The sequence below is a fragment of the Crocodylus porosus genome, unplaced genomic scaffold, assembly GCF_001723895.1.
Source record: "Crocodylus porosus isolate Cpor-Errol unplaced genomic scaffold, CroPor_comp1, whole genome shotgun sequence".
Taxonomy (NCBI): domain Eukaryota; kingdom Metazoa; phylum Chordata; order Crocodylia; family Crocodylidae; genus Crocodylus; species Crocodylus porosus.
Window position 1 is genome coordinate 98,455,854 of NW_017728886.1, and position 13,466 is coordinate 98,469,319.

Here is a 13,466-nt window from a genome sequence, read left to right on the forward strand (position 1 = left end):
GTCTCACTTAACATGTGTTCTTAATAATAATTTCTTTTGCAACATTTGGGCCCCAAAAAGGCTGCTTTTTTTTCCCTCAACTTCACATTATGGGCATCTTTCCCACATCTCTTTCTTAGAGGATTTGTGGTTGAACCTAGCCATACTTTGGTGAGGTTAACCCGGTAAAATATATATATTTAATAATACTGGACTGCAGTACTAAGTGCCACGAGTCATGAATGACTATTACAAGAATATCACAGTCCTAGTGTGTTCTCATCTCTAGCTTGTTTGAGAGCCTCTAGCAACAGTGAAACCACTTTTATAAAACAAATGTCCTTTCTTGTACATTCTTGTTAGAACTAAAGTTCTGAACATGTTTACCTACCTAAAGATGTATTTAGTTTGAAACAGAACCCTGGTCTGTACATCGTTATTTTGTATTTTAGCAAGCTTACCTCTGTCTGGGATGAGTAGTTTGCAGGGCAATGCCAGAGGAGTAATGGAATGTTGATACACCAAAGCTGTCAAACTCCCTGTGGTTAAAAGAGCAACAAGACATGCAAGATTGGCTTCAGTGAACAAAAAGAAGTATACGAGTTATGTTGCTTTCAAATATTTTATGGGCTAAAAAAACTTCTTTTCAAAATATTTTCTTGGTGCCTAATCCATTTTTACAACTGCCATTTTTGGTAATTTTTAACAGATCCATTTCTGCATCATTGTACATGACTGATTCCATCTACATTAACTAGCATTACAACTGCAAACCTCGCTATACTATTTGACTAGGTTTTAGCTGAAATGGAAAGATGGCAATCACAATAGTAACTAGAGAGAAGCAGGATTTGTTTGGTAACATCTTTTACTGTGGTGGGGCCAACCATTTCGGTAGGTGTGCCACAGATTAGCCCTGCACCCATCCTGAATGCCACTCTAGATCTTTTCCTTTGCCTGATACGCTGCTCTGCATTTTGTTCCCTGCCCTACCTGCCATTGTGCTGCCTGTCCCCTCTCTCATCTGCTGCATGGCACACACAGATGCTACCCATGCCATAGGTTGGCAGCCCCTGTTTTATTGGACTAACTATAATAGCTCAGAGATAGGTTTCAAATACAAAACGCCCTAATAATACACACATTAGTGCATTTTATCTAGGTTAAACATAGATAGCCAAAAAGCCTAAGGCTGAATTGATTTAATCATCACAAGTTTCTCTAAACTGCATAGATTGAACCAATAATACAGTGAACTGATGTTCAGTTTTGAAACTGGAAAGGCAGCCAGACCCCTGCAGTGGCCTGTACCAGAAGCTGTGGGGGAGGGTGCTAGAGAATGCCTCCCAGCCTGCTGGCCACTACTGAGGCCACCCAAATGCAGCCCAGTGGGACTCATCTTTGATTTGCTGCCCAACACATGCCCCACAAACATATTGCTGCCCTCCCAGTCTGGGGCTGGCTGGATCCCTGTGCCTCAGTGGGGATTCCTGGACCCTGGCAAGGTCCCCCAAGCCCCGCAGGGACTCCCCCTTCCCACCCCTCAGTATGGTCCCGAATGGGCTTGGCCCTGACCCCACAGGTGGGCGAGTAAGTCCCTCCATGCCAGGGCAGGCAGGATCCCCCAGCCTCAGTGGGGGGCTCCCAACCCCAGAGCTCCTCTGAGGCAAGGGCAGCTGGTAGGGGGTGGGGCTAAGTCACTTTTAGTCCAGTCTTAGATATGCCCCATGGAAGATGCTTTCCCTCCCCTTCTGCTGTGCAGATCCAGGCTAGGGGGGCCTGGGGTTCCTTCCCCTGCCCCCTAATCCTGCTGTTTTGATGGGCACAGGTAGAGCCTAGGGAACAAAAGCTTTACTGCCTCAAATCTGTGACTGGGGGGGGCACTGCTCTGCTGGAGCAGACAGCACAGACCAGGGCTGCAAGGCATCATGGGATGCTAGGGGACTGCCAGTTAACTTGAATCAGTAGGGGATCTGGGACAAAAGTTCCATACACTGGTTTGACCTAAATCAGTTAAGTCTGATATTATATCCATCCTGTTTATTTTAAATCAGCTTTAGCCATTTTGAAAGTGGTTTATGTACACTGAACTTCTGTTCTGTTACAGGTTTAAACCAGTTTCTGGTCACTTAAAACTGGTTTGTGTGTAACTTCTGTCTCTAGCCCTAAAGACCATAATGCATTTTACAAATATTAATTTGCCCGTCGTTGAAATTTTGAGAGGCAGATGAGAGCAGTTGGTTAACTAACTTGCCTGATGTCATACTCTGAGGCAGTGAAAGAGCCCGGAAAATGCACTCAATCATTTTGTGTTCTTAGTAGTGTAAAAAAACAGCTAGAGGAAATCCTCACTTCTCAAGGCATGGTGTCGCCAGTTAAATCATTTCTCCTCTTAATGAATGTCCTAAACCTTAGTTTGCTTCAACTGTGCAGTAGGGCACAGATTTTCAAAGCCACCTGCAGTACTGCACCCTTTGTTTCCATTAAAGTAAGTAGATCTTAGTCAATCTTATGTTGTCATTACATTCTGTATTGTAGGGAGCAACCTAAATGAACATGCAGCGTTGGTCAGTCTATTACTGCAGGAAGACATCAGTCTTTAATTTCAGATACTCAAAAATATTAACAGATATTCCAATCAAACCTGAGTTCTGGATCAAAAAACTCATTTTGTTTAGATTATCAAAAACTTTTAAAATCGAGCCATTCCTTCAATTGCTAAGGACCTGCATTTCTTACTGCTGTGAGGGTGCTCAACCATTTGTAGATCTGGGCTCAATTGCATCCCTTGCAGCTATAAAAAGTTCCTTTGTAGAAGGTGAGGGATGGGGCAGGAAGAAATGGCTGCATAGAAAAAGAAAATAGTCAGAGGTGAACCTGGAGATGGGCAGGAGGGCCACTGTGAAGTCCTCCCACTGTAGTGAGAAGGTTAATCTATGCTGTTGCTATGTAGACACTTCACAGGACACGAAGAGTTCTCAAGCCCTGAAGAACCTGTCTGATGTTTGGTCTGGCTACTTGGACTGGTTGCTGTACAGATGGTGTGTATCTCTGAAGTTAAGATGGGCCAAAAATTGGGAGCAAGTTCTCCACTGCACCAGCATGCATCAGCACAGGCCTACAGGTTAGATAGCTGTGCAATCTGAAAAGCCTGATAATCTTTAATCCTTGAACAGTGCAGAATATATGAAGGGAATGCTGCTTCTATTAGGCATACAGAAGACACTCACACAACATACGCACAGCATTTACTAAATCAGATGATTGCTAGAGAGGAGCGTGGGAGCTCAGTTCTTTGTCGCAAATTTCCTATGCACTCTTTGGCAAGTCACCCAAGTGGCCTGAGAAGCCAAGGCCCAGATTCAGCCTTTAAAACATTCAAGTGGCACGTACGCAGGTTTTAGGTGTCTAAGACACTAAATACAATGTGTATAAACCATGCATATATTCCTATTTTCTTAGGCAGAGAAAAAGCAGGCTGGCCAACTGCAGCCGAATGCAGTGAAGGGGCAGGTCACCCACCTTTTCCCAAGCAGCCTGAGTTCCAGGCCCAACTCTCAACCTCTTGTTCAGGGCAGGTGGTTGCTCTTGAAGAAGACAAGGAGGGCTGGGTTCTGGCCCCTGCTCCCAATGCTCTCTATGCATTTTGCATTAAACAATCGCCAGATAAAATGAGTGGAGTGCCTCCCCCTCAGGCACAACACAGCCTTTTTGGGCTGGTGGTAACAAAAACTAACAGGAACTTATTAAACACCAAAAAGAAGAAAATGAAGATATGAGGACTCTATGTGCGAGAATATATAGAATAAAAGTGTAACAGTGGCTCTGATACTATGGTAATGGCTATACACATGCTTTAGACAAGTACTTCACTTGGAGGTAAAACTGAACCAAAACCTCTGCTTTTAAATACTTTTCAAACCAAATGTTCACACACTTCACTCCAGTTTTGGTTTGGGACATCTTTGCTTGTGACATAACCTGTAATTTTTATACATACTTCTTCTAGAAAGAGCAGTCCAGCAGAGGTGATGCATTTTATTACAATGGTCCAGCTTGTTTGGAACTTCTTCTGTGGCTATGTCTACTCTGAAGTCACTGTAAACAAGCTAGCTCAGGTACTGTTAGCAGTCCAGCCAAAGAAAAAAAAGCCAAAACCATAACTAGGTGGTTAGCCCACTGAGCTTAGTGTAACACCCAAGCTAGAGAGCTTAAAACCATGCAGGCATACCTACAAATCTGTATAGAAGATAATTTGTATGATGTTTATATATTTATATTTAATATATATTACATATATGTTTACATACATACATAACATGGAGTAAGAAGGATGCTTTCGGTCTGATCTGAAGAAGTAAGTTTGTCGAAGTTCTCTTCCAGTTATACATTTGGTCCAATAAAAGATATCACAAATGAACAAAAAACCAACTCCTTACCTCTTATACATTTCTTGGACCATCACAACTATTGCAGCACTCTAGCCCTACTACATTTATATGTGGGGACCTACCCAAATCACAATTGCATGGATTTTGCAAAACTGGGCAATCTCTGTGGAGGAGGGGGAGGGAAAAAGGTCTTAATAAAAATGAAATCTTCCCAGACGTATAGCCCGCCAGGAGGGAAGAGGGGCTGCCAGCACAAAGGCCATTGCCCCTGTCCCTCGCTGCTGATTAGCTGAGAAGGCTGCCTGCCATATGGCTCCACCCTTCTGCCAATCAGTGGCTGGCACTGCAATCTGCCCATGAAATTGGCTGGCTGCATTGTTAGACCCCTATTTATATGACAGCTTTAGAATAGGTTCCACGTAGGAACCAGCTCTCAAGTCAGAAAATGTTTCCCTCCTATTGCATGCCACCTAACACCATAAAACAGTCTTGATTTATTTAAAATACCCTCATTTTATACATCCTGAGATGTACATTACTTACCAAAATATGGCTCATTTGGGCATCCTTTCAATCGTACTCCCTTATGGGTGCACTCAATCAGAAAATGCCTTACGAGTTCATTTGACAAATCCCCAACTGTGGGAAAAACAAAACAAAACATGTGGAGTCAATGAATAAGAGATGGACTCACAAAACAAGCGGTCTTTATGATGGTGGTTTCCTTTGGACAAATGAATTCTTTATACAAAGCAAGCAAACAGTCTATTAGTTGCACCACTTCTGTGTTTTAATCTACAGTGAAAAGGACACACTGTAGCACATGCGAGTGCACTCTACAGGTTTTGAAGATTGGAAACAATCAGTACCCAGATGAGTACAACTGTTCAATACATTTAGGACATGCCCCAGTTATTCTATACTAACTGGAAGGTCAGAGAAAACAGATGGTTTGTTTCTTACCTCCTGAGAGCAAAGGAGGAAATGGATGGGGCTGAAGAGTAAATCAAATCAAACTGCAACAGTAGTTAAGAAGAGAAATGGCAAAATAAAAAGGTCAGTGAGAATAACTGGTGCCTGATACAGCAAGAGGATAAAATAAAGGAAAATAGGTCTGTATTTAGATTAAAGCAGCAGAATAAAAGATTTAGGTGCACAAATACAGTGCTACCGACTCTCTCAATTTTACTGTGAATCTCACAATATTTGATGTCTACCCAAAGCCCCAGCTCCTGGAGAGGCAATTATAGAAGTAGCTTGGTTTTCTAGAGCTAGTTTAGATTTAAAAAAAAAGTTTCAATTCCTCGCAGTTGCAGATAAATTCTTGAAACCATAACTCAAGTATAAATGTAAAGATTCAAATTGGATGATGTAAATCCCACACCCAACAATTATTTATCACTGTTAACCATCTCATGTATTTTAAGCTATTTTTGAAGGCCCAATTCATGGTGTTTCAGCACTTGGCATTAAGAACACTGACTACAGGAATTTGGAGAAACCTTGTACAATGAAAGGATCACTCTCTGGCAATGGGTCAAAGTTTGATCCCCCCAACAACCGAGGGGATCAAACTTGAACAAAAGAATTACAAACATCCTTTTGTCTCCAGCCTTATCAGTCACAGACTAGAAGGCACATGACATCCAGAAACCACATTCCTCTGGGGATGTTCAAGTCAGCATAAATGAACACAATAATTTGTATAGCAAGAACTGTAATACCAGCAAAAATTGGCAAGCAAAAGTTTGCTCTCAAAGATGACCAGAGAAGATCTAGATGCCTCACAATCCCACAATGCCATAAGGAAAGAAAGCAGTGGCAGGGTGGGATGAGTTTATTTTCCCCTGGCATGAGGAAGTAGGATAGGTAAGTCATAGCAAGTAGTAAAGAAGTGTCAACAATGTCTGCAATGTCCTGGTGTCTACAGCTTGGTCTTCCCAGTTAAGAGCAAGAAATAGACTCAGTAGTTGCATATATAACTCCCAAAAAGAATTCTGTTCAGAGTACCCCTGTAATCATAGAAGTGTGGGATGGGACTAAGAAGAGTATATCATTATATAACTCTCATCTGGAATCCTGCATGCAGTTCTTGTCACATCAAGAAGGGTACTGGAGAATCAGAGGGGTTCAGAGAAAGGAATGCACAAGAACCTGAGAAAACTCATAGTGAGAAATTGAAAAGACTGCTGTTATCTTTAGTAACAAGAGAAAGAAAAGGGAGCATGTGACAAAAGGACATAAAACAGCGAATGTTACAAGGAAGAGGCACCAGGAACTTCTGTTCTCTCTATCTTGTAATGCAAGATTAAAAGGATATTGAATGAAAACAGAAAGCAACAAATGTAAAACTGCTAAAAGCAGATAATTAAGACTGTGGACCTCAGTGCCACAGGAAGAGGTTGAGAACTTAAATTCAAATACAGACATTAAAAATACCCAGAGGTATCATATTTAATGGCATACGACATAAAAAGGGATATTAATACTCAAGGTTCAGGGCACTTGCTGATTTCTAATCATTAGTGGTCAGGGAGAGACCAAATGTAGAAGCATATTAGCTCATTAGCTTTTGATGACACAAACTTGCCCACAAGGTTTTGAAAGAGAGTACTAGCAGCAGGAAAGACAGCCTGTTTGCTTTACACTAATCACATTCATAATCCAAAGTACTGCACAGGCACAAATGTGTTGGTATGTTCTTTTCACTTTTCCCTCTCAGGAGTGACAGATAGGGCAAGGATATCAAACTCATCTGGCCCTACAGGTTGGATGAGGTTCCCTGGGCAGGCTGGTCTATGGGATGAATGGCGATAAACCCCTTGTGCAGTGACCATGGTGCTAAGTCCAGACCACACATTATATGCAGCATGCACCCACTCCAGGGCTTCCTGTGCATGCAGTGTGTGGGGCCTGCATGGAGTGTGCCCTGCCTGCAGTGCATGGGCTAGACCCAGCACCGCAGTCAGCACAGGGGGTCAGTCCAGGGTGCTACATGCAGCCCATGGCCCAGATGTCCTGTGCAGCGCTGGGACCAGCCTGTGCACTGCAGGCAGTGCACACACCATGCCAGCCCCATGAATCTCGTGCACAGCAAGCACTGGGACAACCTGCATGCAGTACACAGGAATGGAGTGGCTGGCATGCAGCACAGGGGGACCAGCCTGGGGCATGAGCTGCATGTGGCACCCTGCTGGACTGGCCCGGCATGCTGGATCAAGTACAGCTAGATCTGGCCTGGCCCCAGGGCCAGTGCCCAGGGCTGGTCTAATGGGGCACCACATGCAGCATGCATCCCTGACCAACCCCTTGTCCTGCATGCAGCACATGGGGTCAGGGCCAATGTATGGGGTTGGCCAGAGATGCACAAGCAGAATCATATGGCTCCATGGGCTGGACATATGTTTGATGCCTCTGTGCTAAGGCATGGTTGTCCAAAGGAGTAGGTCTGCCATACTGCTTCTTGTTTCTGATATATGGTTATCTTGAAACAAATTCCTGGGGCCAAAAAAGGCCCATTTTTGCACATGAGGATATGCAGCATCACACTGAGCACAATATATAAAAAACAGCCTTCTGCTAAACAGGAGGGGTCCCGATGGTGATCTGGTGCTGGATTTCCATGTAGACATTACACAATACATGGACACCCAAAATGTGTGTAGAATTGGCAATTGGTGCAAGAAACTATCACACAGTACAGAAATGTCCTATACTTCTACTGGGAAACATTTTTATGATATTCTAAATAATTCAAACAGAGACTTATGACTTGACTGGCTCTGAACTGAGCTTACTGTTCTTTCCATTATGGGAAGGGAGGGTGACTCACTTCTCTGTGTACTATGTATTAATTAAGTGCTCCTCTTCTCTTTGTGGGAATTATACAGTACCTTTCTTGTTCAACTGCAGCACTGAAGGAGGGGGTGTAGCAACTTTCATTGCAAGGCCATAGGCTCCCCGGAATGAGTGGCTGTCTCGAACAATGAATGACCCAGGTTCCTTGTCCTTAAGAACAGCAATGGCTGCAAGGGTTCAGGGAGAAAAATGTTTTCAGTCAGGGTAATGAACATACATGTACTGCTTCAAATCCTCCTTGAAAGAGCAAGTAAAGCATGTGAAGCTGTTTTTCCTCCCCACACCCCAACCTTGAAAAAGAGCCAGAACCCTGGCTATTTTGGTATTTATGACAATGCACCTGCATGACCTGACTGGATTCCTCGTTCAAACTGGACAGTATCTTACTCCAAGCACAGCCTGGAGGCTTCACAAATGTCTGGTCTATGGTGCTGCATATATTTAAAGCACTGTCCAAATATTAATGAACTAATCCTAACAATATTCCAGTGAGATGGGAAGTAGTAAGGAACAGGCAAAACTGAAAAAAAAAATCTTTGGATCTGATGGGGGTTTGGGATCCAGGACTGAACTTCCAGTTTTCAGAGACCATGCTAGAGACGGTCTCAGGCTGCCAGTGACTGAAGCCCTGATACAAGCTTTTGGTTTTGGTCCATATTGGAATGTTTCCATTACCATAGTTTCTCAAAATTGCACAGGTCTGACAGGAAAATATGGCTTAAGAAACATTTTTTTCTGCCTTTGAGGGACCAGATTAGAACTCAACCAGCAGGGGTATGTTGGCAACCATGGTCCCTGGCCTCATAATGAAAATGTGCCCCATTTCCCATCATCAGAAGAAAGCCAGCACTTTCCTTCTAAACTGCTCTGTCCCAGCAGATGTGCTTTTAGACAAAGAGGAAAAGCTGGTTCCTGATGATACTGTGTTTGATGGTTGAAAAAGTAGCAGGTAATATGGCCACAAGAGTCAGTCTAGAGAGACAACATTGCTTTCTTGTCCTACATAGTGCTGACGCTGGGAGGATACTTGTCTTTATTCATCAACAAGTGCTGGAAGGAAGGTACTATCTTCCTTTGTTCTCATTTTATGCAAGCAGGGAGATATAGGTAGATGGGTACTTGCTTTTGGAGAGTCTAAGCACTGGGATTCTTTTCCTCTTTGTTCTGTGACCTCTGCCTGGAGGATATGAGCTGGATTATGCACAGTGGGAGGGACTAACAGAGGAACTGCTGCTTGCCTTTGCATCAGATTGCTAAAAAACCCACTCCTTGGTAGCCAAGGTCTTAATCTTTCTTGCAATAATTTTGTTGTACTGTTGCAGTGTCATATAGCAGAATACCCAGTGGCCTGGTTCTTCCTAAAACCTGAATAAGTTTTTGGAGTATTTCTTTTCTTTTTTTTCTTTTTTTTTATACTTTATGAATAAATTTTATCCAGCCATAAGCATTTCTGATCTTCAGCAATCCTACAAGAAATCCCAGCACTCCTGGATGAGGCCAATGTGGTGAATATGTAAAAATATGGAATTCAGGAGGCTGTTTGCATAATTTTTCTAACTCTGCATTACATTAGAGTTTCCATCTGTCATAGAATTGTTCCTTCAGGCAAAAAGCAAAAATCCACACTCACTTTCCTTAACATTTTTCCTTATAAAATGAAAAAAAGTAATGATATTAGGTGGGGGGAAAAAGTGAATGTTGAAATGTTGTGAAAACAACACCTTGTTAGTTTTATGCGTGTTCTTATGGTGCCACCTCATTACTAGGCACAGCAAGTCAAGAATTCTCCTTTGGACACTTAAACACGCAGTATTCTATTGCATGGGTAGGCAAAATAGTGGATCTGGCCTGCAGCAGACTCCATTACCCAGCAGCCCCTGCCCGCATCACTGCAGCTGGTTTCCATGGAGACCCCATTAGCAGCAGAGCCATGACATCTGGGGCCAGGGTTTCCATGGAAACTGGCCCCAGCAGCACTGGCAGGGGATGCAGCTGGAAGGGGAGCTGCTCCGTGGCAGGGGCTGGGATCTTGCAGTGGTGACAGCGTGGGCTGGAGCTGGGGCAGAGCTGCGATCTGCTGCGGCCAAGCCCCTGCCCAGCATGTGCAGGCAGCGGATCGCAGCTCTGCCTTGGCTTCAGACCATGCTGTCACTGCCACAAGGTCCCAGCCCTGGAGCGGCTCCTCACCCAGCTGTACATCCTGCCAGTGCTGCTGGGGCCAGTCTCTATGTCACGGTGGCGGCAGTGCTGGGGTCTCCATGGAAACTGGCTGCAGTGACATGGGCAAGGGTTGCTGGGAAAAACTCCATTCCCTATTCCTATTGCACATGTAGAGTTCAGTAAGACTACTAACAAATGTAGAGCCCAGATAACAAGCAGGTAGCTATTAAAAACAATCTTCAAGAGTTGCACACAGTGATAGCAGTATCTTGGCTGTTCTACATAGGAGTTTATTCTTGATTCTGTCAACAGCAACATTCTCTTGCATTAGCTATAAATGTAAGTATATTTAAAACATAGATGGGAAATTCCATGCTACTGTAGCACTTAAGAGAATCTAAGCAAACGGTAAGTAGCTTTTATGAGGTTGTTTTATGTCCCCTGTCCCCTCAGCTCTCCAAATCCTGGGGACCAAACTTGCCCTCAGAGCATCCCAGACTACGGACTCTGGATAACTCATGCTAGAAAGTTACCTTCCACCTAGATCAATGGAGAATACTGCACTAGGGACATGAATGGTGAAATGATTAATCATTTCACCAATCAGCTCAGTGATAACTGGTTCTAGCTTACTAGTTATTGGTTACCCTGGGGCTGGGCACAGTCTGGGAGGGAAGGTAAACCCTGCATTGTCCCAACAAGAAATCACGCCAGTAGCTGCAGCGGACTGGTAAAGACCCTTGCTAGCTACTCCCTGCCTCTCTCCTCCCCCCTCCTTCCTGCACTGTTGCAGTTAGCCCGGGGAAGCTGCCCACTGGTGGCTGCAGCCCCTTGCTGGCTGCTGCTCCCCTCACCCCTAGGGCTTCTTGGGCTGTGCTGCCTGCCTGGTGGGGTTACTTTGGCCTCTGGCTCATCATGCTGTTTGGGGCGGATGGCTGAAGCCCCTCCTCCATGGCAGGGCAAGCACTGGCCTGGGAGGCTCTGCATCCCCCTCCCTGACTGCAGAGGCATGGCCTAGCACTGCTGCACCCATCCCTGTCACTGCACCCAATCCATTAATTGTTTAACCTGTTGTAATGACAAATATTTATTTGGTATTTACATCTCTATTATTGCACTTGCTTCTCTTGTCCATTCTCTACCATTCTCCAGGATAGCCTCCTTGCCACTGAAGGGAGGTGACTGAATGGATTGCCAGGGCCATGTCTAGATTGTACCATACTTTTTTAGCTCTTAGCACAGACAGCTTTAAGGTCTCTTTGGGTCATTCTAGAGGGATTAAGAACTTGACCTATAAGATAAAACCTTGACTCCTTGAGTCTTGTTTAATAAACCCGTAATCCTCTAAATTACACTGGCATACGGGGCTCTAGTCCCAGTGGTGACACAAAAATTGTTTTTGTACTTTAATCTAAAGCATTTTAAGCATCAAGCACCAGAAATTTATAGAGAAAACTCCTGAACAGGCCCTCTGCAACTGTACATCCCAAAGCACACATTACTTGGCTTACCTTGTTCTCTTGAAATATCTGGCTTGTACCAGAACTTGGATGTGTCTTGGACAAATTTTACAGTCACATGCTTATCAGTTGTACTGTCTGTAGAAAAAGAAAAAAAAAGGAAAAAAATGTTTTTGCACCAGAATTGCTATGGGAATTTTTTGTTGTTGGTTCTCATGTCTGTCAAGGAGATGCTGGTTAGCCTGACTGAGTTGGAGGAACCATGCAATGAGAGTTTGGGGAAGTTCTACACCAAAATGTACATAACATGATACTTTGGTTAATTCCACAAGTGTTATTAATGTTCCCTTTCACTGGAACTATAGATTCTGAACATTCATAGTTATACAGCTATATTAAATAAGGATCTTATCAGCGGCTCCTGGTCAAATCTGCACATACACAGGAAGGCAACAGCCACATTCCAACTACTTCTTGCCATAAGTCTAGCAAGGATGCCAGTAAAACAAGGGAAGTGATTATTCCCCTCTATATTCAGCACTGGTGAGGCCACATCTGGAGTACTATGCCATGACAAGAAATGTAAAACCTGCCAACACATCTCCACCCACCCCTGACAATTACTACACCCCACAACAGAACCATCAGCATTCCTGGATCTTACAGCTGCACCTCCAGAAATGTAATACATGTCATCCAATGTACCAAATGCCCTGATAGAAGATACGTAGGAGAGACCAAACAACAACTGTGCATCAGAATGAACGCATGCTGGAAATCTATCAAAGACAAGAATACCCAATTACCTGTGGGGATACATTTCATAGAATCATAGAAGTAGGGTCGGAAGGGACCTTGTAGATCTTCAAGTCCGCCTGGGCAGGAAAAAAGACTGGACTCAAATGAGTCCAGCCAGGTAGTCATCAAGCCTCTTCTTAACAATCCCCAGGGTAGGAGCCAGCACCACTTCCCCAGGAAGCTGGTTCCAGCTCCTAGTCGCCCTGACTGTGAAGTAGTTCTTGCAGATGTCTAATCTAAATCTACTCGCTAATAACTTTCTCACATGGAAACCACTCTCTCTTCAATCTCTCAGTTCTAATCCTCAAATTAATTTACAAAACACCTTTTTATATACGACCCTATGAACTTCACTTCATCAGCCTCTTGGATACAGGATACAGGAGCTTGGGGGATAAGCAGGAGGAACTCGTCCTTCTGCTTAACGCAACTAATTATGATGTCATAGGGATAACGGAGACCTGGTGGGACTCCATCCATGACTGGACCATGGGTATAGATGGTTATACCCTGTACAGGAGGGATCAAGTAGATAAAAGGGGCGGGGGTGTAGCTCCCTATGTTAGGGAAAGCTACGCGTCTCTGCAAGCTGATGTTGGTGACCACGGTGGATGACTGGAGACCCTCTGGGTAAAAATCTGTGGGGAACACAGCACAGGGGACACAACAGTGGGAGTCTACTACAGACCTCCCACCCAAAGTCCTGAGCTTGACCAGGAGTTCGCCCAGGAGCTGGCTGAGGCTGCATGCTCCAGGACCATGGTTGTCATGGGTGACTTCAATTACCCGGACATCTCATGGGAGGATCACTCAGCAAAAT

At 44.1% G+C, this 13,466-nt stretch overlaps 1 protein-coding gene across 13 annotated transcripts in view; it reads right to left on the reverse strand.

Moving 5' to 3' along the window:
• TNS3 (tensin 3) overlaps nt 1-13,466 on the reverse strand; it is a 342,744-nt gene that overhangs the window by 15,351 nt on the left and 313,927 nt on the right. For all 13 annotated transcript variants that reach the window (XM_019539604.1, XM_019539596.1, XM_019539585.1 and 10 more), the window contains 4 exons: nt 11,900-11,986; nt 8,264-8,395; nt 4,914-5,009; nt 441-518 (listed from right to left, as the gene is read on the reverse strand). In XM_019539604.1, coding sequence (XP_019395149.1) covers nt 441-518; nt 4,914-5,009; nt 8,264-8,395; nt 11,900-11,986 — 393 coding nt within the window. The remainder of the gene's footprint in view (nt 1-440; nt 519-4,913; nt 5,010-8,263; nt 8,396-11,899; nt 11,987-13,466) is intronic.